Source organism: Larimichthys crocea, chromosome XI, assembly GCF_000972845.2.
Source record: "Larimichthys crocea isolate SSNF chromosome XI, L_crocea_2.0, whole genome shotgun sequence".
NCBI lineage: Eukaryota > Metazoa > Chordata > Actinopteri > Sciaenidae > Larimichthys > Larimichthys crocea.
The window spans coordinates 19,665,110-19,690,174 of NC_040021.1; the positions used below are offsets into that span (position 1 = coordinate 19,665,110).

Below are 25,065 nucleotides of genomic sequence, written 5' to 3' on the forward strand. Positions count from 1 at the left end.
TGCACTAACAAACACTTCATCTGCTTCTGTGACAGCTGGACAATATTCATTATTACTGACACTCTGACTGATGAGGACGTCACAGTTTGACATTTCCTGCAGCAAACAACACGGTCAGAGCGCGGGGAGGATCCAGGAAGGATCTCAGAGGAGCGTTTTTGTAGTCCATCTTCTGGACTTTGTAGTTTTACCACAGATCACGTCAACAACATTCATTCACCGTCGCTTCATGACGTAGTAGAGTGAGAGCAGTCGACTCCTACGCCTCATCTCCTCTCCTTCACATCTGTCCTGCATCTCCTCTCCTTCACATCTGGTCCTCATCCTCACGCTCCTTCACATCCTGTCCTCATCTCCTCTCCTTCACATCTTGTCCGCCATCTTCACTCATCCTTCACATCTGTTTGTTTTTTACATCTGTCCTCATCTCATCTTCCTCATCACATCTGTCCTCATCTCCTCTCCTTCACATCTGTCCAATCCCTCTCCTCACATCTGTCCTCAGCTCCTCCCTTCACGCTGTCCTCATCTCCTCTCCTTCACATCTGTCCTCATCACCTCTCCTTCACATCGCCCTCAATCTCCCTCTCTTCACATCTGTCCTCATCTCCTCTCCTTCACATCTGTCCTCATCTCCTCTCCTTCACATCTGTCCTCATCTCCTCTCCTTCACGTCTGTCCTCATCTCCTCTCCTTCACATCTGTCCTCATCACCTCTCCTTCACATCTGTCCTCATCACCTCTCCTTCACATCTTTCCTTGACCTCGTGACATTTTCTATCGAGGTCAGGAAAAGTAGTTAGGAAAAGTGGTTAGGAAAGGACTTAGGAGCACTTCTTTTTACTATTTGACCGTACCCTGTGTTTCTCTGTCAGGTTGTCTTTTGTTATTTTCTGTCTTCCATATTTGTGCTTTTCTCTGTGCTCATTGTTCTGGTCCTGATTCTGGTCCTGGTTCTTGTTCTGGTGTTCTCTGTTCTGGTTTGAACTTTTATGACAATATATATCTGTACATTTAGATATTTAGATATTTGCGGTCACAACTTTATTCTGTTAATTTACATTTTTCTTGTCTCACAAAAATGTAATACTTTGTTTGAGCAGAATGACTCTTGTTTTGAACTACAAACAGGATGTGAATATGACTCTCTGTGCTTTTATTTTCAACTACAAACAGGATGTGAATACAACTCGTTACCATGTGGTGTCATCAGAGCGTCTGCTTAAGACCGACCTTCAGCCTGGAGGATACAAAGAGACACTGCTCGGATTCTCCTTCCAAATCGGCATCTTCCCCCGAGACGGAAAGGTCAGTCACTTATCAATATCTGATCACCTGACCTTCTGATCACATGACCGTCTGATCACACGACCTTCTGATCACATGACCTTCTGATCACATGACCATCTGATCACATGACCTTCTGAATCAAATCATTGTTTGTCTTGTAGCTCTTTGTGAACGACGCTCAGATCGACTCGTTCAACATCCTGAGTGGTAACGGCGTGATTCAGGGCCTGTCAGGTGTTCTTCGTATCAACAGGAACCGCTGTGATGAGGCCAAATACAACAAAGTCATGGTGACGTCAACAACACCTGAAGCTTCAGATCCACATTGACCCACATCGACCCAACAGAACCAAACTAACGTTCTCTTTTCTCTCCAAAGGGAACCTGCGTGGACTGTTTGTTCCCACAAGGCAAAATCTGCCCGAATGACACAATCGCAGATGTAAGAAATCAAACAGAACAGAAAAAATATAAAAACACGTCATGTAGAAATTTAAAAATACATGAATAACAAATTATCGAAACAGTTTAACTTGTTCCACAAAAGCTTTCATACTTTCTAACAGAGTTTGTCCTTTAAACCATAAAAACTCTTTGCAGACGACTTGACTTTATATTTACATAAAAAGATGAACACTGAAACTTGTAAAAATGTCAGTTATATTAATAGAAACTATAACTTTACCTGTTTATCTTTTATTAATATAACATCCTCATGATCTCATTTCTTTAAAACAATGTTTACTTTAATTGTAATTATAAAGAAACGCAGTTTTTCACAACAGATATGCAATCAAAGTTTAAATGTAGTAACTTTAATTTATTTATGTTTTAATTCCTCTGAAAGTTAATAGCTGCTGTTAATGTTTAGTTTTTTCTTTTTTGTGTGCAGCTACAGAAAATAGACATTAATTTATTTTAAATTAGTATTTTTGGTGTTGGTGAGATTTCATATTAAACTTTACTAAACCAGCTCACAGAGTTTTGAATCTTTTTGCCAAAAATACAACACAGAAATTAAACTGTGTTTTAAATTTATATCAATGAACTAACTTCCTGTCATCTACAGAAATCTGTGAAGAAGAGGAAGTGTATGTTCACTCGGATGTTTGAAGAAGAACGACTGCTAACCATCGGCTGCAGAGCAACCTGCCTCCAGAGAAACATCGTACGTCACTACTACTCTGAGACCATGACACATGTGATAAAGACGGACAGTCAGTGAATGTCTCTTGTTTTCAGGTGCCCAGGTGTTGTCCAGGATTCTTCGGGGAGCACTGTGAGCCATGTCCTGGGCCTGACGGTCAGCCCTGCTTTGGTAATGGACTTTGTTTAGACGGAACAAACGGGACCGGAGTCTGTCAGTGTAGCAGAGGTTTCAATGGGACTGCATGTGAAACCTGCCAGAGCGGGAAATATGGAGTCCACTGTGATCAGGGTAGGTAAACCTCACCCGACACACAGGACATCAAATCTAAACCTAACACTGTGTCTGACTCTGGTTTACCTGGTTTACAGAGTGTGGCTGTAAAAATGGCCGCTGTAATGAAGGACTGGAGGGTGACGGGACATGTGAATGTGATGTTGGCTGGAGAGGAGTCCTCTGCAATGAAAGTATGACAATAAACACAAAGTATGACAATAAACAAAGTATGACAATAAACATTAAAAGTATGACAATAAACACAAAGTATGACAATAAACACAAGTTCATCTTTATTGTTCATAGTACCTGAGGTTTGTTTGTTCTGCAGAAATTGAATCCACGGCTGATGAACTGTGCGGGTCGGTGAAGTGTCACACCAGTGCAAAGTAAGTCAACACAAACTGTAGCTCCGTCACCTTAGAACGTTGTTGTTATAGACAGGAAGTTTCAAGCTTCACTTCCTGTTGATGGAACTCGTCATCTGTTTCCTGTCCTCTGACAGTTGTGTGATTGAACTGTCTGCCGCGAAGTGTCTCTGTGCCGCTGGTTTCCAAGGAAACGGAACTTTTTGTGAAGGTAAGATAATGATGAAGATGATGTTGATAAGCTGGTGATGAACATGATGATGAAGATGATGTTGATGAAGCTGGTGATGAACATGATGATGAAGATGATGATCTGTTTCAGCTGTAGATCCATGCCTGAAGGCTAATGGCGGCTGCAGTCTGCATGCAGTCTGTAAGAGGACTCGACCTGGAAGAAGAGATTGTGTCTGCATCAGTGGTTACTCTGGTGATGGACTCGTGTGTATTGGTATGTTCTTAAATAACCTTTATGATCTTTCTTAAACATGCAAATAAGAACGTGAAAGTTCCTTCATGTTCTTCTTTGCATGTTTAAGAACCTTCATGTTCTTCATGTTTAAGAACCTTCATGTTCTTCACATGTTTAAGAACCTTCATGTTCTTCTTCACATGTTTAAGAACCTTCATGTTCTTCATGTTTAAGAACCTTCATGTTCTTCTTCACATGTTTAAGAACCTTCATGTTCCTCAGATAAATTAACAGTTTGTGTGATGTGTTTGAGTGCTGCAGGAGTTTTGTGTTTCTTCTTCAGAAATCAATCCGTGTCTGGAGGGAAACGGAGGTTGTCATGGCAACGCAGCCTGTGTTCATGTCGGACCAAACAAAGTAAGAACTGATTGGACTTCCTGATGTGTTTTACTGTAAACGGGAGTCTGATGTTGTGTTTCTGTTGTGTTGATGTACTTTTGTTTGACGCCGCAGACTTCCTGTGTGTGCAGTGAAGGTTACTCAGGCGATGGACGGATCTGCAACATGATCAACCTGTGTCGGAAGGTGAGTTTGGATTTAAACTTTTAGATTTCAGGATAGATTCAGGAATCATTAATAATCATCTCAGCCATGTTTCAGTTATTTGTTTCAACACAAGAACTGTAAAAGTATCCAACAGTTCTTATGAGGTAAAGGAAAAGTATCACAAGGTAAACGTATTGTAAAAATACACACAAGTACTGCAAGTCTGTGTAGATTATATTGTAGATCACACTGACAGTCATGAAGGTTCTTGAAGTACTGAAGAGGAACTTTTTTGTAGTTCAGTTTTCCATCTGTAATGTTTGACGGACCTTTTGCTGCTGATGCTTCCAGAAAAATGGCGGCTGTCACGAGTATGCCCGGTGTAACATGACGGGTCCAGGTGTTCGTACCTGCACATGTATGAGTAACTTCATCGGAGACGGCGTCACCTGCAGAGGCACTCTGGGGAAGGTGAGCAGCTGAACCCAACCCCTCATTAAAAATATGAACACAGGACTTTGAACTAACCACCGACTGTGTGCAGGAGATCCTGAAGAAACGGCTCAGAGACTTTTACCTCGCTCTGATGGTGAGTGTCCACACGTTTCCCTCCGTGGCCACCTGCAGGTAAAACATATAAACTGATGTCAAACTCTGTTTCCAGATGGTGGAAGTTTCTCTGAAAGGTCGTGGTCCATTCACTGTCTTTGTTCCCAATGCTGACGCCTTCGCAGCAGACAGGAATGGTGCCGGAAAGGTGACCAATCAAACTTCTTTAATTTATGTGTTTCAGTGTCAGGTGTTTCAGTGTCAGGTGTTTCAGTGTCAGGTGTTTCAGTCTGTCAAGTGTTTCAGTGTCAGGTGTTTCAGTGTCAGGTGTTTCAGTCTGTCAGGTGTTTCAGTGTGTCAGGTGTTTCAGTGTCAGGTGTTTCAGTGTCAGGTGTTTCAGTGTCAGGTGTTTCAGTCCGTCTTGTCTGTTTTTCTTTCAGATGAAATCGTTCATGGCAGATAAATCTCGAGAACAACTTGCCACCATCCTTCGCAGCCACATCGTGATGTGTCACACTCTGCTGCCCACTGACCTGAGCCGACCCCGAAACCTGACATCTCTCTCTGGTGTCGTCCTGACCACCAGGACCACCCAGGTGACCAATCAGAGAGCAGAATCAATGGACAGATAAATGAAGAGATGCAAGATGTCTCATGGTTTATAATGACTGTTTATATATTGGATGTTTTCAGGGCAGCATCCTCGTCAATCAGGCGAGCGTGACATACAGCGATGATGTCAGCATCAACGGGATCTTCTATGAGATCAACAAGATCCTGTTTCCTCCCAACATGGACAAAAATATACAGCCAGATGTTGGTGTGAGTGGACAACACTGAGGATCAGTCTATTGATTAGTTTCTGATTAATCAGTTAATCATGTCGTGTCATAAGTTTGAAGTCTTCAAACTGTTTGAGATGTTGAACTGGATGAACAACAAAGTTTCATGATCCACAAATCGTCTAACACCGTCATTGTTTATCTGCTGGATGTCACCACAGCTGAACCTGACTGATGTGGCTGAACGTAATGGTTATAAAACTTTCTACAAACTGCTCGAGGTACGTTAACACAGAAACAAGAAAACATTTAAACAGGAGTTCACATCAGGCATCGTTTAGTCATTTAGTTTAGTCTTGACCAGCTTAGTGCAGTTTACTCATATAATGATGATCCATGTTTGTATGTTTCAGGACACAGGTGTGATGGACCTAGTCAGTGATGGGATTCACCAGCCAGTGACCGTCTTCTTGCCCTCTGATGGCGTCATGGCGTCTCTGCCGCAGGAGCAAAAGGACTTCCTATTCCACCAGGACAACCGAGCACAGCTGGTGGAGTACTTGAAGTACCACATCCTGCAGGCCCAGAAGGTGAGAAGGATTCAAACATTAATGAACTTAAAAAGATCTCAGATCATTCCAGAAAATGCTCTGTGGTTTTCTGGAATCAAAAAGACTCTGTTTGTTCACTTTCTGTTTGTTCACTCAAGTCTTCTCTCTTTGAAGGTTTACGCTGAAGCTCTGATCCACGTGGACTCAGCTCGGACTCTGCAGGGTTCACCACTCTCGTTCCTCTGTGGAGGGACGGATGATATCGTAAGTACAACAGAGACAGAGAAAAGAAGACGACGGGTCTCCTTTTGATCTGATTGTGTCTTCTTTGAACAGGGAGAAATCTTTGTCAATGATGGAAAGTGTCGGATTGTTCAGAGACACCTCATCTTTAACGGTGGGATCGCCTACGGGATCAACTGCCTGTTGACTCCACCCAGCCTTGGAGGGCGCTGTGATGAACAGACGACCTTTGACTTTAAGGTAACTCCACCAAAGACAAACTGAACATTCATTTTGTCTTTGAATGTTGTCACGCTGTCGTGTCTCTCATACATTTACAATGATGATGGATCAAAATTCAGACCTTCATTTGAAGCTGAAACAAACAGAAGCAGCTTCAGTTTCCTTCCTTCCATAACGTCCTTGGCTGGCTGAAAGGCAGCGTGCAGCTGTTTCCTCATTTTCAGTCAGTCATCAAAATGTCAGATGAACAAACTGACAGTAAATGCTAATAGCCATGTAGATGCACAGATTTAATTAAGTGTAGCTACACTTAATTACATGATATGAAGCTCAAACTCAGCACTGTGAGTTAGCTTCATATCATTATAATTTACTTAGTGTCTCTATGATGATCATTAGCTGTGGTTTATAGTTACACCAGGTTTTTCTTCTTCTGTGGTAGATGACCTGTGGAATGTGCACGACATCGGCTACCCGCTGTCCCCGAGGCTCCAAACAGAAGGTGAGTCTTCACCTGTTCACAGGTAAACCCAACGTCTGTTCCAGGATCTGATCCTGTCTCTTCATTTTGTCTTCAGGAGGTTCAGAAGTGCGATCTTCCCACCGTGTTCGTCACAAGAAACTCCGGCTGTCTCAGCGTCTGCACCGTCAATTTCTGGCAGCCAAAGTGTTGCCATGGTTACTACGGACGAGACTGTCTGGGTGAGATAGACATTCATCAAACGTTACCATGACAACATTTCAGTTTACGACATCTGAGATACAGAATAAAGAAAAAAATGTGTTAAAAAAAAGAAAGTGAACGTTTTGTTTTACAATCAAACAAGTTATAACTACAAACATCATGACTACGTTAATGATCGCAGCGACATCATGACTACGTTAATGATCGCAGTGACATCATGACTACGTTAATGATCGCAGTGACATCATGACTATGTTAGTTATCGCAGTGACATCATGACTACGTTAATGATCGCAGTGACGTCATGACTACGTTAATGATCGCAGTGACATCATGACTACGTTAATGATCGCAGTGACATCATGACTACGTTAATGATCGTGACATCATGACATGAGCGTATGACATCATGACTACGTTAATGATCGCAGTGACATCATGACTACGTTAATGATCGCAGCGACATCATGACTACGTTAATGATCGCAGCGACATAATGACTACGTTAATGATCGCAGTGACATCATGACTACGTTAATGATCGCAGTGACATCATGACATGAGTGTATGACATCATGACTACGTTAATGATTGCAGTGACATCATGACATGAGCGTATGACATCATCATGACGCTGTTTATTGATTTCTCCAGTCTGTCCCGGCGGAGTCAGCTCTCCCTGCAGTAACCGTGGTAAATGTGATGATGGTCACCTTGGTAATGGTACCTGTACCTGTGACGTCGGTTTTGGGGGTGTGGCCTGTGAGCTGTGCAGTGATGGATTCTATGGAGCTTCCTGTAAAGGTAAGCATCAGTCAGACGGTTTTCTGTTTGACGTCTGCAAGTGTTCTGATCCTGACAGTTTGTCATCTTCTTCTGGTTTCAGCCTGTAACTGTTCAGAACACGGGTCATGTGACGCCGGCCGTAAAGGGACAGGTTTATGTTTCTGTGAGGCGGGCTGGACCGGAGAACAATGCGAGATCCAACTAGGTGAGTCTTCAAAGACTTTCTACCCTTTACTGACTAGCTTCAGACGGGAGGTGGTGGAGGTGGTGCAGTCCTCCTGAAGTGTCCTTGAGCAAAACACTGAACCACAAACTGCTCCCGAAACTTCAGCAGCAACGAGAGAAATGAAACCGACATCCTTCATGTCACGTGACGTTATTTACGTTACAAATGAACACAGATTATTATGAGTTAATACAGATTATTATGAGTTAATACAGATTCATATTAATGCAGATTATTATGAGTTAATACAGATTAATATTAATACAGATTATTATGAGTTAATACAGATTAATATTAATATAGATTATTATGAGTTAATACAGATTATTATGAGTTAATACAGATTAATATTAATACAGATTATTATGATTTACTATAGATTATTATGAGTTAATACAGATTAATATTAATACAGATTATTATGAGTTAATACAGATTATTATGAGTTAATACAAATTAATATTAATATGGATTATTATGAGTCAATACAGATTAATATTAATACAGATTATCTGTGTTTCGTCCAGCTGAAGTTTTTCAGTGTTCTCCGTCGTGTTCTCCAAAAGCGGTCTGTCAGGAAAACAACACCTGTGTGTGTCAGCCATTTTATGAAGGAGATGGATTCACCTGTACAGGTAAATACACTTCAACATTATGTGAGATTCAAACCACAACAACAACGTGACAATATATGTTACATGGTCTGCAGCAACACATGTTGGTGTGGTGGGTGTTGGTTGTTTGTTGATGTTAGTGGACTCCATTTCTACGATAACAGTATCTGCCTGTCCTTCCCTCCTTCCTTCCTTCCTTCCTTCCTTCCTTAGTGGTGGACATGTGTCAGATCTGGAATGGTGGCTGTGCTAAAGTAGCTCGGTGTGCTCAGAAAGGTGAGTCGGTGGTCTGCACGTGTCCTAAAGGTTACTCTGGAGACGGGTTCACCTGTCAGCCTATTGACCGCTGCGCCTCTGGAGACAATGGAGGCTGCCACGAACACGCCACCTGCACCATGACGGGCCCGGTGAGGACAACACGCTAACGTTTAACCCCTTTAGGACATGATGTTTAACCCCTTCATGCATGTTTAGTTCCTAAAAAGTGCTATAAAAATATTATACGTGAATATAATATAACTTTCACTGCATGAACCTCAGTCCTGATCATAACTATTAGATTGTGTGTGTGTCTCACTACATCAACAGGCAGATTTATTATTGAGTATTTTTAATAGAAAAAAGTATCAAAGGGCGTATGAGGGTTAAAGGTGTTGATGTCTCTTTATCGAGACATGTCATACGTGTTTGTGTGAACAGGGGAAGTCGCGGTGCACCTGTAAGGACAACTACCTCGGAGACGGAGTCACCTGTGACGTCAAACAGCTGCCAATCAGCCGCTGTCTTCAAGACAATGGACAATGTCACCAAGACGCCAAATGTACCGACCTCCATTCTGAAGGTAAAACATTTACGTTCACTCATTGGACGTTGATCCAGGTTAGTCTGACATGAGGTCATGACCTGATGACGTGTGATGACAGCGTCTGCATCCACTTCATTTATCCATAATTCTTTATTTCTGATCTGTTTGAAGCTGCTCATCATTCATTTTTCTGTATGAAGACACAATGTGATTTCACTGCAGCAGAAACAAACAGTGTGTTATTGTGTGTGTGTGTGTGTGTGTGTGTGTGTGTGTGTGTGTAGATGCGTACCTCGGTGTGTTTCATTACCGCTCAGTTAAAGGTCAGTACAAACTGACGTATGCTGAAGCCCAGCAGGCGTGCTCTGCAGAGGGAGGCAGCCTGGCTACATATAATCAGCTGTCCTACGCTCAGCAGGTCAGTGAACACAACACGGCCTCCATTTTGTAACTAGTTTGACATTTGTAACTTCCTATTTGTGTTTTCCTCCCATTTGTCCTCTATTATAAAATGACTTAAAGCTAAAGTAGCTAACTGCTAATTAACTGCTGCTTACAGAACCGGGCTCAGCAGCCGGACCGGACCGGGTTGGAGCACAGCCTCTGAGACAACACGAAATAACTCCACACTGGTCCTCCTGATGAGTTAAAGTTCTGTCTTGTCTCTGTAGGGCGGGTTGAACATGTGTGCGGCCGGCTGGTTGGACCAGGCCCGGGTGGCGTACCCCACAACCTATTCCAGTCCCCAATGTGGCTTCGGACATGTCGGCATCGTGGACTACGGCACCCGCAAAGACCTGGAAGAGACCTGGGACACCTTCTGCTACCGGATGAAGGGTGAGAGACGAAGAGGAGGAACGGTCCAACCATCACTCAGAGATATGATTTATCTGCATCTCATTAATTATTAACCACTTTAACCACTTCTAAACATGATTAATGTGCTGTCTGCTGGTTCTGATGTTCATCTGCCCGTCTGTGATCCTGACGATCACCTGACGATGACCTGACGATCACGTGTGATCCTGACGATCACGTGTGATCCTGACGATGACCTTACGATCACGTGTGATCCTGACGATCACCTGACGATCACGTGTGATCATGACGATCACCTGACAATCACCTGACGATCACCTGTGATCACCTGTGATCCCGACGATCACCTGACGATCACCTGACAATCACGTGTGATCCTGACGATCACCTGACGTTCGCCTGTGATCACGTATGATTCTGACGATCACCTGTGATCCTGACGATCACCTGTGATCACGTGTGATCCTGACGATCACCTGACAATCACCTGTGATCACGTGTGATCCTGACGATCAGTGGTGTTGTTTCAGAGGTGACGTGTGAGTGTAAACCCGGTTACGTTGGAGACGGGTTCAGCTGTACTGGAAACCTGCTGCAGGTCCTTCAGTCCACTGCGACTTTCTCCAACTTCCTCACTGTGAGTCCAACAATGTTTCTATGAAGTAAAGAGCGAGTGATGAAACCTTCATGTGAACTTCAGATTCTTTCTTCTGCAGCAAGTCCTGAACTACTCTCAGGTGTCTGAGTCAGGGAAGACCTTCATGAAGCGTCTCAGTAACTTGACGGTCCAGTCGACGCTGTTTGTACCTGACAATGACGGCCTACCTGACAACCAGGTGAGCCACACACACACAGATGTTATGACGAGTCCTCTACTTGTTAGCATGTTCTCACCTGCGTGTCTACGTGTCTCTGCAGACTCTGTCTCAACGAGACATTGAGTTCCACCTGTCAGAGGGTCAGGCGCTTCCTGTCAGCCAGCTGAAGAACGGCAGCAGGATCCGGACTCGTGCTGGCAGCCTGAGTGTCCTCGGCGTTGCCGACCTGCTCAACCCGTTGGCTCTGGTCAGATTTATTACAATTGCTGCACACTAGATGGCGCCCCTGTCACTTCACCAACTACTAATATCTGATCAGTTTTACTTTAACATGTGACTTTTGTTTATGAGCATGTCACAGTAGCTGACTGTGATTGGCTGTTCAGTTTAACGCTCTGGTGATTATGTCATTTTATTTCCAAAGTTTAAATCTTTATTTTATCTTCAGTCATCTCGTTACATCAACGACCGCTTCGTCACCGAGTCGGACATCCTGGCTTCAAACGGGATAATACATGTTCTCCAGGGACCGCTGAAAGCCCCGCCTCTTCGCCAAGAGGTGAGTGATGTCATAACAACATGTTATTAAAGACACAGGATATGGGGTACGGTCGAATAGTCAAAAACATTAGCTCCTAAATCCTTTCCTAAACACTTTTCCTTGACCTCGATAGAAAATGTTACAAGGTCAAGGACAGACGTGAAGGAGAGGTGATGAGGACAGACGTGAAGGAGAGGTGATGAGGACAGATGTGAAGGAGAGGACATGCTAATGTTAACATGCAATGCTAACATGTTAATGTTAACTGCTAGTCCATTATTGTTCAAATGCTAATGGGGTTAACATGCTAACTGCTAGGCTAAAAATGCTACGTTCATTGATAGCACGTAACGCTAGTGTGTGTCTAAATAAAACCTGTTAAAAATGACTGTTTGCGGTGTGCTTTTGAATACAGACCCCAGCCACAGCCCACTCGTCACTATCAAAATTCTTTTCTAGACTGAATTTGCTGAGCAGTGCGTAAGTATTGTATGGGGGACGACGGGGCCAGAGTCAGGCACACCAAAATTTCTTTAGAAATATTTATCCTAGTTATTCCTCTTCCGTTTCTTCCGTGTTTTTTTGGTTGATTTCTCCTCCCAGATGTTTTGTCGCCACATACACAAACAGGGTCATCAAAAAACGGACCCTGGCTCGGCGGGAATCGATGGCTATGTTCTTTTCTAAAGAGTTTCGGGAAAAGGTTTGCCAAAAAAATCAGGAAACACGAAGCCAACAAATGAATGGGTGTGTATTCGAGAACTTTCCAGAGTACATTGAGTGTGTCATCTCTCGAGTGCGAGAGGGGAGCGAGAACAATCAGTATAACAAATAAAACGGATTTCACTTTACCGTGGCCTCAAATGCCCAACTACAGGACACGATTCTACATAGAACCGGTAGAAAATTTGTTGTATCACTCACATTCGCTGCCACAGCTGTCAGACATTAAGTTTTGGCTCCTGTGGGCTAATTGATCAACACTTCAACTTCCCGGCCAACAGCCCATAGACTCCAATGTTAAAAAAGGAGCGAACTTTTCTGGAGAAAGGCATAAATTAACGTTTCTCTCTCTTGCTCCTGAGGGCCACATTTCTTCATTTACGTACACAAAAAGAATATGTAAACGATCAGGAAGGTCTCATCGTGCCTCAGGTTAAGCTGTTCAATGATTGGAATTACGGTTTGGCCAAATAGGTCCTTCCTTTTTGAGAGGAGTTCTCAGCATTTTCTCTCAGTCTTAACTGACTTCTAACAGGTGCAGATTCAAGCTGCTGCTGGATTAGGTCCAGGGTTGCTTGGCCAACCTCAGCCTGCGTGAAGGGAGAAGAGGGGACGGGGGCCACCAGAACGCCGAGCGGCAGCCATATTTAGTAGTCTTGGCACTTAATTTGAACTTGGTCTGTCTAAAATGGCAGACAGAGACCGCAGGTAGCAAACTCGCTGTTACACCCTGCTAATGATAATTACCATTTAGCCAAATGCTAACTGTTAGCACATCAGCGCTAACATGATATACTAAACATGCTAATGCTAACCTGTAATGTTAACTGTTAGCCATCAGCGCTAACATGCACTGTTACAGTTAATGTTAACCTGTAATGCTTAAGATTGCTAATGTTAACATTTAATTTTAACATTGCTAATGCTAAAATGCGAATGCTTAAAATGCTAATGTAATCATGCCAATGCTAACATCCTAATGTTAACCTGTTAGCCCATCAGCACATCAGCGCTAAATGCTAATGTTAAACATGTTAATGCTTAACATGCTAATGTACCATGACAATGCTACATGCTAATGTTAACTGTAGCCTCCATTAGCGCTAACATGCTTAATGGTAAAACATTGCCAATGCTAACTTTTAGCCACATCAGCGGCTAACCTGGTACTTGGTAACCTGTAAAACTTATAACATGCTAATGTTAACTGTTAGCCATCAAGCGCTCAACATGCGAATGTTAACATGTTAATGCTAAACATGCTAATTTTAACTGTTACCTACAGCACCATCAGCGCTAACATGCCTAATGTTAACATGCTAATGTTATAACATTGCTAATGCTAACATGCTAATGTTACACATGCGACGCTAAAATGCTATGTTAACATTGTTAATGCCTAACATGCTAATGTTAACTGCTAGTCTCCAGTTGGCAACTTGTTTATGCTAAAATGCCAATGGAATGTAGCCCAGGACGCGTTAACATGCGAATGCTAAACATGCTTTAATGTTAACTGTTAGCCTTCAGCACCAAATCCGCGCTAACATGCCATGTTAACAGCTAATGTTAACATGCTAATGGTAACTGTTCGCCCATCAGCGCTCACTGCTTAATGTTAACCATGCGGAATGCTAACATGCTAATGCTACATGCTAAATGTTACACTGGCTAGCCCATCCGCGTAACATGCTTATGTAACATTGCTAATGCTAAATGTTTAATGTCAACATGCTAAGTTAACATGTTAATTCTAAACATGCTAATGTTAACTGCTAGCCCATCAGTGTTAACATGCTAATGCTACTGCTAGCCATCATTGTTAACATGCTAATGCATAAAATGCTCATGCTAATGCCTAGCATGTAAGCGCTAGCTGCTCAGTGTCTAAACCAAACATGTTAAAAATGATGTTTGAGGTGTGCTTTTTGAATACAGGACCCCACGCAACAGCCCACTCGTCACTCTCAAATTTCTTTTCTAGTACTGAATTTGCTTGCGCAGTGTCTGCTAATAATTGTATATGACGACGGGCCAGAGTCGGCACACTCCAAAATTTCTTAAGAAAATTTTTCGGTTATTATTATTGAGTGTGCGTGCAAATAGCGCACACTCTATGTTATTCACCGCGCCTTATTCTTATTTTATTATTCTACCTTATTATTTATTTCTTACGCCCTTTTTTCGGTTCGCCTACTCCTCCCACGAGTTTTTGTCGCACATACACAAAACGGGTATCAAAACGGACCGGGCTCGCGGGAATCGATGGGCTATGTCTTTCTAAGAGTTTCGGCAAACGGTTTTGCCAAAAATCCAGAAAAACGAAGCACACAAAATAATGGGTGTGTATTGCGAGAAACTTTTTTTTTCCAGAGCTACAGTGAGTGATTGTCATCGCTAGGAGGGAGAGGCGTAGAGAAAAATCAGTGATGAAAAACATATAAAACGAATTTCACTACCGTGCCTCAAATGCCCCATACAGACACGATTCTACATAGAAACGTAGCAAAATTTGTTGTATCACTCACATTCGCCTGCCAAAGCTGTCAGACATTTAGTTTTGGCTCCTGATGGGCTTAATTGATCGGACTTAACTTCCCGCCAACAGGTCCTCCTAGACCTCCATGTTAAACAAGGCGCGACAATTTTCTGGAGAAAGGCAGAAGTAACGTTCTTCTCTCTTGCCTCCTGAGGGGCACATTTCTTCATTTATCGACACAAAAACGCATATGTAAACCGATCAGGAAGGTCTCATCGCTGCTAGGTTAAGCCGGTTTCAATGATTGGAATTACGGTTTGGCCAAAGTCTCTTCTTTTCGAAGAGGGAGTTCTCAGCATTTTCTCACGTCTCTAACTGACATTCTAACAGGGCAGCTTCAAGGCTGCTGCCTGATTAGTCCTGGTTGCTTGGAACCTCAGCCTGTGAAGGAGAAGAGGGGGAGGTGGCCACAGCCAAGCGCGGCAGCCACTTTTAGCTAGTTCTTGGCACTTAATTTGAACTTGTCTGTCTAAATGGCAGACAGGAGACATCAGCAGCCGTAGCTCGTTAAACAGCTATGTAATGATAATACCCATTAGCCATAGGAATTAAATACATGCTAATTTAACATGGTAATGCCAACATGGGTAATGTTATTCTAGTGCATCAGCTTGTAACCTGCTAATGCTAACATGCTAATGCCTACATGCTTTAACTGCTTAACATGCATAATGTTAACATGCTAATCTACATGACAATGAGCTACACATGTTAATGTTAACTGTTAGTCCACAGCGTTAACATGTACTGCAACATGCTAATTGCAACATCTAAGTTACTGTTAGCCCATTCAGCGCTAACATGCTAATGTTTAAAATGCGGAATGCTAAACATGCTTAATGTTAAAACATTGCCTACTGCCAACCATGCTAATGCTAACTGCTAATTTGAACTATGTTAGCCCATTCAGCGCTAACATGCTAATGTTTGACATGCGAATGCTAACTGCTAATGTTAACCTGCTAATGCATAACATGCTAATGCTAACTGCTAGCCAATCAGCGTTAACTGCTAAGTTACATGTAATGTATATGCAATGTTAATTGTTAGGCTAGCAATCACCGTAAAATGCTAATGCTTAACATTGCTAATGTTAACATGTTTAATGCTAACATGAGTAATCTAACATGGTAATGCCAACATGTTAATGTTAACAGGCTAAACTAACCAGCCAATGTAACATGCTATGGTTAACTGTTAGCCCTATCAGCGCTAACATTGCTAATGGTACATGCCAATGTTAAACTGGTTAGCCATTCTAGCGCTAACATGCTAATGCAAATTGCTACTGTTTAAACTGCTAGTGCATCAGCGCTAACATGCTAATGGTGAAACTTCCAATGGTAACTGCTAGCCCATCAGTGTTAACATGCTAATGGTACAATGCTAATGCTAACATGCTTAATGTTACACTGGTTAGCCTATCAGCACATCTAAGCGCTAACATGGCTAATGTTACCATGGCTAATGTTAACTGGTAGCCCATCAGCGCGTAACATGCTAATCTCAACATGCGAATATAACGGCTATATTAACATGCTTAATTTTAACAGTCTAATGTTAACTGCTAGCCCATCCGCGTTCACATGTTAATTGTTAACATGCTAATGCCTAACATTAATGCTTACACATTATGCTAAATGCTATTGTTAACATGTTAATGGCTAACATGCACGGTTAACTGCTAGCCCATCAGTGTTAACATCTAATACAGACCTGCTAATGCTACATGCTAATGCTAACTGCTAGTCCCATCCTGTTAACTGCTAATGCTAAAATACTAATGCTATTGCGAGCACGTAAGCGCTAGCTGCTCCTTGGTCTCAATAAAATGTTAAAAAATGACTGTTTGAGGTGGGCTTTTTGAATACAGAACCCCAGGCCAACAGCCCCACTCGTCCCTCTCAAAATTTCTTTTCTAGTACGAAATTTGCTGAGCGTGTCGACGGGGCCAGAGTCAGGCACCTCCAAAAACTTTCTTAGAAATTTTTTTGTGTTCTCTCTTGCTCCTGAGGGCACATTTCTTCATTTATCAACACAACACTAGAATATGTAAACATCGGAAGGCCCGCGATGCCCCAGTTATGTCGGTTTCATGATTGGAACTACTGTTTTGGTCAAATCCTTCCTGTTTGAGAGGAGTTCTCGCATTTTCTCTCAGTCTCTAATGACATTCTTAACAGGTGCAGAAGCTCCTCCACTGATTACAGTTGGTAACCTGTTGCTTGGAACCCAGCCGCCTTGAGGAGAGGAGGTGGGGAGGCCAGCAGAACCTGAACGGCGGCCATTTTAGTATTCTTGGCCACTTAATTTGAACCTGTCTGTGTTAAAATGGCAGACAGAACAGCAGACCGTTGTCGCCAGCTGTAAAGACATGCTATTGCAAACATTAGCGACCATGCTAAGATTTGTGCTAAATTAACATTAGCCCTAGGAATTAACTACATGTTGATTATAACATGCTAATGCTAACACGCTAATGTTAACATGCTATGCTAACATGCTAATGCTAACTGCTAGGCCTCAACGTTACCAACAGCTTCATTTTAACATTCAAATGTCTAACTGCAATGTTAATGGCTAGCTGTAAGCGCTAGCTGCTCCTGTTCTAAATAAACCATGTTAAAAAATGACTGTTTGAGGTGATGCTTATTTTTAATACAGACCCCCAGCAACAGACCACTCGTCACTCCAAAAATTCTTTTCTAGTACGAATTTGCGTGAGCAGTTCAGTAATAATGCATGGGACGCGGGCCAGAGTCACGCACACTCAAAATTTCTTAGAAATTTTTCTAGTTCTTTAATGCTTCCGTTTCTTCCGTGATTTTTCGGTTCGCTCTCCTCCAAGAAGTTTTGTTTCGCACATACTACAAAGACGGGTATCCAAAACGACCGGCTCGGCGGGAACGAATGGCTATGACTTTTCAAGAGTTTCGCATGTTTTTTCGCGATTTTTTTTATTGTCGAATTTTTGCGGAAAACTTTTCCCTAAGGAATGACTGTGGCGGCCCGAGAAAAAATACATTTCAACATACATTTTTAAACAATGAACTGACTCTGGCGTTTACTTTCAGCCAGAGACTTCGTTGATGACCTTTAAAAAAACGCAGGTGTTGCTTCCCTTATCTCTCAGGCGATTTACACTACACTCATCCCAGCTTTTTACGTTTTTAAATCTATCAATGCTCAAAGTGAGCCAGGTTTTTTAGTCAAATTTTGGGTTTAGACTGGGTGTGTATGTGGCGGACTGTTTTCTGCTGAGTGGATGAAATCACTAGAGTGAGGAAAGCAGGGAAAAACTCAGTGAAAAAACATTAAACGTATGACTACGTGGCCTCCCCATGCCCCACTACCAGACACGATATTTCTACATAGAAAACGTAGCAAAATTTGTGTATCACTCACATTCGCTCTGCCAAAGCTCGGCAGAATACATCCCCTCGAAATGTAGGAAATTCGAGGTGATCGCAGTGATCACACTGTTGAAGCTGTCTCTTTTATGTTTTGGCTCCTACAGGCTAATTGATCGAGTACCCCCCTCCACAGCCTACTTCACTCCCATGTTAAAAAGGGGGCAAATCTTCTGGAGGAAGGCAGAAATAACGATCTCTCTCTTGTTCCTGAGATCAACGTTTTCTTCATTTATCGACACAAAAAACAACTATGTAAAAAACGATCAGAAGGGCACGCGATGCCCCCAGTTATGTCGGTTCAATGATTGAAATACGGTTTTGGTCCGAAGTCCTTCCTTTTCGCGAGCAGTTCTCCCCATTTCTCTAGTTCTAACTGACATTCTAAAGGTTCAAACTGCCTCCCCTGATTACCAGTTGGTCCGGTGCTTGGCAACTCAGGCTGCTTGAAGGAAGAGAGGGGGAGGGGCCACCAGAAGCCGAGCGGCAGCCATTTTAGTAGTTCTTGGCCCTTAATTGAACTTGTCTGTCTAAAATGGCAGACAGAGACAGCAGAGCAGCTAGCTCGTTAACATGTTACATGATAATTACCATTAGCCACGGAATTAAATACATGCTAATGTTAACATGGTAATGCCAACATGGTAATGTTAATTGCTAGTGCATCAGCGTTAACATGCTAATGTTAACATGTTAATGTTAACATGCTAATGTTAACTGTTAGCGCATCAGCGCTAACATGCTAATGCTAACATGCTAATGTTAACTGCTAGCCCCTCAGCGCTAACATGCTAATACTAACATGCTAATGTTAACATGCTGGTGTAACCCAGATAAAAAAACATGTGCATTAAAAAGATATATTTCATTGTGCATTAAAAACAGGCCGACAGTAATTAAGCTAAAAAATGTGTTTAAAAATTTATAATTTCATATCTAAAAAAAAAAGAGAATATGTGAGTTAACAGACTGTCAAATTCAAATTTCTGTCAAAAAAAGAGTATTTGTGTGGTTATTCATTTGGAAAAAAAACTAGGGGAACTTTAATTTGAAAGGGATGAGTTGTGGTCCCGGTCTGTCATACAGTCAGAGGAGCAGACGCAGTCTGTAATCCCACCTGACGCAGGTTCACTTTTCGCGAAGCCTCTAGAGAGGAGCAGAGGAAGCATGTTCTGGACACGGTCTTGAATGTCAGGACGGAGAAAAACAGAAACAGTGGATAAACTGGAAAAAAAGTGATTAAAAACTCGGAAAAAACTAAAGGAGGAATCTCCCCGACGACCACGACCTGCAGGAGTGCGTTGGAGGATTCGCTCGGGTGAAGAATTGCAGCGGTGGAGGTCGTCCTGCTGTGCTAATGCTACATGCGAAACGCTAATGTACAAGCTAAACGGCTAACTCCGTGAGCTCAACCTCTAGCCTCAATGCTAATATCGGAGCGCTAGCTCCGGGGCTAATCACACTGCTAGTCCACACCAAGTATTGAGAATAAGCTCATGACAATTTTGTCTAGCTTTTACTGTAGTTATGGTGTGCTATGTGTGTGACTGTGACCATATTTGTTATTTTAAGCACATTAAGTTATGTTTTTTACGGTGAACATACAAAGAGTTTACATTTTGGGTTATTTGTTTAATTTAATATGTTAATTGCTATGTAAATAGCATAATATATATATGTGATGGTACTTGGTTAGAAAAATATCATTTGGTATCATAATATACTTATAATATTCTACCTTTTGCTAATCGAGAAATTTGTGATCTTATTTTGCAATACAAGTTTAGTTAAAGCCACTTATTCTCTACGAATATGAGACAATTTAAAGTGATTCATAGTTTTTAGATCTGAGGAAATTGAAGAAATATGTTCTGATCCTACTTATTGTAGAGTCAGGTTTTTGAGGAACCCTTGAATTTCGATAGGAGCCTGTCTGGAGGATGGAGCCAGAGTAGAGACGGTGATGTGAGCGACCCTGGAGGATCGTAGACGTACACTGCGGAATTGAATCCTTTGCCTCACGTTTACACATACACCACCACCCACACAATCGTGTGGCTGGACTGCCACCTAAAGGGTGCAGATATAGTGAGTGAACAGAACATAAGAAAAAACACGCGCAGCTGCGAAAACTTTTTATTTTGTTATTATTTCCTATACTTACCCGGGTAAGGCTGTTGTATGTATTTCATGTGGTTTATTATTCTCCCCAGCTTCTATTAAAATAGGGGGAATTGTTCTCATTAACAAAAAGAGCCACAGTGTCGTGTCGTCATGTCATCGGTTGGTTACCCTGGGCTCCGTAGCCGAATTTAAATCTTCTGTTTCTTATTCTGGCCATTAGTTCAGATTAAATTTTAATCATTACTAATACTTTTCTGCTTCAGAAGGGTTATATTATATAACTGTTTAGCCCCTCAGCGTTAACTGTGAATGGTAACATGCTACTGTTTAACATGCTAATGCTCACCATGCTAATGGTAACATGCTAATGCTAACATGCTAATGTTAACTGCTAGCCCATCAGCGCTAACATGCTAATGCTAACATGCTAATGCTAACTGCTAGTCCATCATCGTTAACATGCTAATGCTAAAATGCTAATGTTAACATGCTAATTGCTAGCACGTAAGCGCTAGCTGCTCCTGTGTCTAAATAAACATGTTAAAAATGACTGTTTGAGTGTGCTTTTTGATACAGACCCCAGCAACAGCCCACTCGTCACTCTCAAAATTTCTTTTCTAGTACTGAATTTGCTGAGCACGTGTCAGTAATATGCATGGGACGACGGGGCCAGAGTCAGGCACACTCAAAATTTCTTTAGAAATTTTTTCTAGTTCCTCTTCCTTTTCTTTCCGTGTTTTTTTGGTTCGCTTCTCCTCCAGAGTTTTGTGCGCACATACACAAAACGGGTATCAAAACGCCCGGCTCGGCCGGAATCGATGGCTATGTCTTTTCTAAGAGTTTGGCAAACGGTTTGCCAAAAATCCAGAAAACCGAAGCCAAAAAATGTGGGTGTGTATTGCGAGAACTTTCCAGCGCTAGAGTGAGTGATGTCATCGCTAGAGTGGAGAGGGGAGAGAACGATCACGGATTTGACTACCGTGGACTCAAATGTATGGGAGGCCGTTTAGGGTGAAAACATTGAAATATGTACACACACACATTGAAAACGTGCACACACACATTGAAAACATGCAGAGAACGATCACGGATTTGACTACCGTGGACTCAAATGTATGGGAGGCCGTTTAGGGTGAAAACATTGAAATATGTACACACACACATTGAAAACGTGCACACACACATTGAAAACGGCACACACACATTGACAATGTGCAAACTGAAAACTGCACACACACATTGAAAACGTGCACACACACATTGACAATGTGCAAATTTGCATTGAAAACGTGCACACACATTGAAAACGTGCACACACGCACATTGACAATGTGCACGTACCCATTCAAAACGTGCACACGCACATTGACAACGTGCACACACACATTGAAAACGTGCACACACATTTACATGATGTGCAGACACGCACTGAAAATTTCCACACCCTACCACCTTTTCACACAATATGTGTGTGTGTGTGTGTGTGTGTGTGTGTGTGTGTTGTGTGTGTATCTGGGTGTGCGTGTAAAATGTCAGTGCGCCCGGAAGTTCTTTCATGTAACCGGAAGGCACCTTGGACACCTCTTCCGGTTTTTCCACGGTGTCAAAATACACATAAATCATTGCATATTGTAGAGTATAAAGCGAAGTATAGAAGGTTTCATGTGACATGTGCAATAAATATCTCTCTCCATAGACTTAGGGATGTCCCAACTAATATTATTCCTAAATCTTGAGCACTAGATCCACAATCTGTCACTACAAGGCACATCACCTGCTCATAAATCTTATTAATCATTCGCCCTGATTTTATTTTGAAAATTAGGACAGGAAGTTGTGGGTTTTGACCGCGGACGACCAGGACCATCAAGTTCGTTGAAGAAAAAAAAAAATGTTTGGACAGCAGCGATGGCGGGCAACCACTGGAGGATGCTATCGGTATTTTGAGGCGGCTTCTTGGTTCACCAAAACTCATTAACCTGTCTTGTGGAACCAGAAGCCTCTGGAAACACGAGAAATCCCGTCAACAATGAGAATAATGAGATAAGCGTGTTGTTTAGGCCAAACCAATGGCGTAAATGTTAATATGGGGAGCAGCGCCGGTCCTGGCACATTTGCGCCCTGGGCGAAACCCCATCGACTCCCCCCCCCCCCCCCCGAGGCGAACATTTCCTCCGTGCGCCCTCACGCCGCCAGTGCGCCCCTGGGTGGCCGTGCGCCTCCATCAGTCTGTCCACCGCCCCCCTCTGCCTTGTCCAACACCCCGCCTCCCGGGGGCGCCCGCTCCGCTCATTAAGAGCGGTATCGAAATTTCGCGAGGTTTTTTCTTTTTCCAGGCGCTCGTTGCGCCCCCCACGGAGAATGCTCGCCCTGGGCGGGCCGCCCACATTGCCTAGTAGGGGACCGGCCCTGAATGGGGACAACAGCCCCCCCTCCCCCCGTGGCTCAACGGTGGCAGACACCTCTCTTTCCAAGCCAGGCGATTCAGCAACTGGGCGGGCCGAAAGAAAGAGAAAGGTGGGTGACATGCATAATTTCTTTATTATTTCCATTGGCCTAAATTCAACATAATAAATGACGCTGTTCATTTGTCCACTTTCCAGACCAAAACCATCGTCCCATCGTGTAATTACATTTTATAAGGACGTAATATTGCTCTGCAGCCCCCAGGACAAAAAAGTCCCAAAGCAACAAATGAAGGCCGTGTTACATGAAAAGGGCCACATCGTGAGTGCACTGGAAGTGGATAAAACATGGGACCACACGACCCTGCTACTCCAACTGCGTCAGGCGTTTGATGGGAAGATTCCTTCAGGAGCAAGGTATGTCGCGTCTGCATGCTAGCATAGCTGGCTCGATAAAGCTAATGTTACCTAGTTATCTCGTTAGCTCAAATTAGACAGCTAGACCGCTACAGCTACATTAAGCAAACCTTACGTTAACTAGCTAACGTTCATACTGGCAGCTAAAGAGTAAGGGGAGCGTACGTTCCCCGATCGCGGCTAACTCGGTTGCTAGCTCTGCAAAGCGGGGAACATCGGGATGGTCCCAGAGTAAGCGGTACCTGTTAGCCACGAACAGTTAACGTTAGTTTTGCCTGTGTTTAAAATATTATGAAGTAACGGTAATATTGTTTTAAAGTGTTTAGTAGGGTGTGGTTTGATCTAAATATTTGTTTGTGTGTGCTGAATTCTTGCTTTTTCCAGTCTGGAGATGCTTATGCCGTGTGGGAACAAACTGTTTACACCCAAGCTTAGCAGAGGTAAGCAGTTAGACGCTTCTATGGTGCACAAGATCTTCAGAAGAGCTCCGCTGTATATTAGGCCGTCAGTAGCCCTGGAGGTAAGCAGCAGAGGACAGATCAGTGAGAGCCTGACCTGTCCCACGAAGCGGGACCTTTAGACAGATAACTGATCTTAAACCTGGGTTTCCGATCTCACGTCAGTGGCTCTCTTTCCATGGGATTGTATGGCCATGGTAACTAATGCTGTGAACGCCATCATCTCAAAACCATGGTTAGTTTTTTGTTTGTCCTCTAGGCATTTCCTTGCTGACTTTGAGGCATACCGGTAAATAAAAGTGAATTGGGCGTGTACAATATAATTTATTTATTTTTTTTGCGTTTTATAACCTGTTATATGATGAGGAAGATGTGAAGGAGAGGAGATGAGGACAGATGTGAAGGAGAGGTGATGAGACAGATGTGAAGGAGAGGAGATGCTGACAGACGATGTGAAGGAGAGATGATGAGGGACGATGTGGAAGGAAGGAGATGAGGACAGAAGTGAAGGAGAGGAGATGAGGACAGATGTGAAGGAGAGGTGATGAGGACAGATGTGAAGGAGAGGAGATGAGGACAGATGTGAGGAGAGAGTGATGAGGACAGATGTGAAGGAGAGGTGTGGGACAGACGTTGAAGGAGGAGATGAGGACGACGTGAAGGAGAGGTGATAGGACAGACGTGAAGGAGAGGGATGGGACAGACGTGAGGAGAGGAGATGAGGAGACGTGAGGAGAGATGAGAAGGAAGAGAGGTGATGAGGACGCGTGAAGGAGGGGATGGGACAGACGTGAAGGAGAGGAGATGAGCAGACGTGAGGAGAGGAGATGAGGACGACGTTGAAGGAGAGGTGATGAGGACAGATGTGAAGGAGAGGAGATGAGGACAGACGTGAAGGAGAGGAGATGAGGACAGACGTGAAGGAGAGGAGATGAGGACAGCGGTGATGAGAGGAGATAGGAAGAGTGAAGAGAGGAATGAGGACAGAGTGAAGGAGAGGTGATGAGGACAGACGTGAAGGAGAGATAGGACAGACGTGAAGAGGAGATGAGAGGACAGCGTGAAGGAGAGGAGATGGGACAGATTGTAAGGAGAGGAGGGATGAGGCAGATGTGAAGGAGAGGAGATGAGGACAGATGTGAAGGAGAGGAGATGAGGACAGATGTGAAGGAGAGGAGATGAGACAGATGTGGAAGGAGGAGAGGTGATGAGGAGTTAGGAGTCGACTGCTCTCACTTACGTCATGAAGCGACGGTGAATGTTGTTGACGTTCTGTGATAAAACTACAAATTCCAGAGATGGACTACAAAAC

General features: G+C 43.1%; 1 protein-coding gene across 1 annotated transcript in view; it reads left to right on the plus strand.

The window, feature by feature from the left end:
- stab2 (stabilin 2) overlaps positions 1-25,065 on the plus strand; it is a 38,762-nt gene that overhangs the window by 12,713 nt on the left and 984 nt on the right. The window contains exons 34-66 of the mRNA XM_027284302.1: positions 1,177-1,308; positions 1,452-1,580; positions 1,670-1,732; positions 2,360-2,458; positions 2,533-2,728; positions 2,809-2,904; positions 3,045-3,102; positions 3,219-3,292; positions 3,404-3,529; positions 3,834-3,907; positions 4,004-4,075; positions 4,388-4,507; positions 4,581-4,625; positions 4,701-4,793; positions 5,026-5,181; positions 5,279-5,407; positions 5,589-5,648; positions 5,781-5,957; positions 6,093-6,182; positions 6,255-6,401; positions 6,826-6,885; positions 6,962-7,085; positions 7,723-7,872; positions 7,955-8,059; positions 8,608-8,715; positions 8,908-9,101; positions 9,394-9,535; positions 9,784-9,917; positions 10,171-10,336; positions 10,849-10,955; positions 11,035-11,154; positions 11,237-11,383; positions 11,585-11,695. Of these exons, the coding sequence (XP_027140103.1) occupies positions 1,177-1,308; positions 1,452-1,580; positions 1,670-1,732; positions 2,360-2,458; positions 2,533-2,728; positions 2,809-2,904; positions 3,045-3,102; positions 3,219-3,292; positions 3,404-3,529; positions 3,834-3,907; positions 4,004-4,075; positions 4,388-4,507; positions 4,581-4,625; positions 4,701-4,793; positions 5,026-5,181; positions 5,279-5,407; positions 5,589-5,648; positions 5,781-5,957; positions 6,093-6,182; positions 6,255-6,401; positions 6,826-6,885; positions 6,962-7,085; positions 7,723-7,872; positions 7,955-8,059; positions 8,608-8,715; positions 8,908-9,101; positions 9,394-9,535; positions 9,784-9,917; positions 10,171-10,336; positions 10,849-10,955; positions 11,035-11,154; positions 11,237-11,383; positions 11,585-11,695 (3,804 nt within the window). The remainder of the gene's footprint in view (positions 1-1,176; positions 1,309-1,451; positions 1,581-1,669; positions 1,733-2,359; positions 2,459-2,532; positions 2,729-2,808; positions 2,905-3,044; positions 3,103-3,218; positions 3,293-3,403; positions 3,530-3,833; positions 3,908-4,003; positions 4,076-4,387; positions 4,508-4,580; positions 4,626-4,700; positions 4,794-5,025; positions 5,182-5,278; positions 5,408-5,588; positions 5,649-5,780; positions 5,958-6,092; positions 6,183-6,254; positions 6,402-6,825; positions 6,886-6,961; positions 7,086-7,722; positions 7,873-7,954; positions 8,060-8,607; positions 8,716-8,907; positions 9,102-9,393; positions 9,536-9,783; positions 9,918-10,170; positions 10,337-10,848; positions 10,956-11,034; positions 11,155-11,236; positions 11,384-11,584; positions 11,696-25,065) is intronic.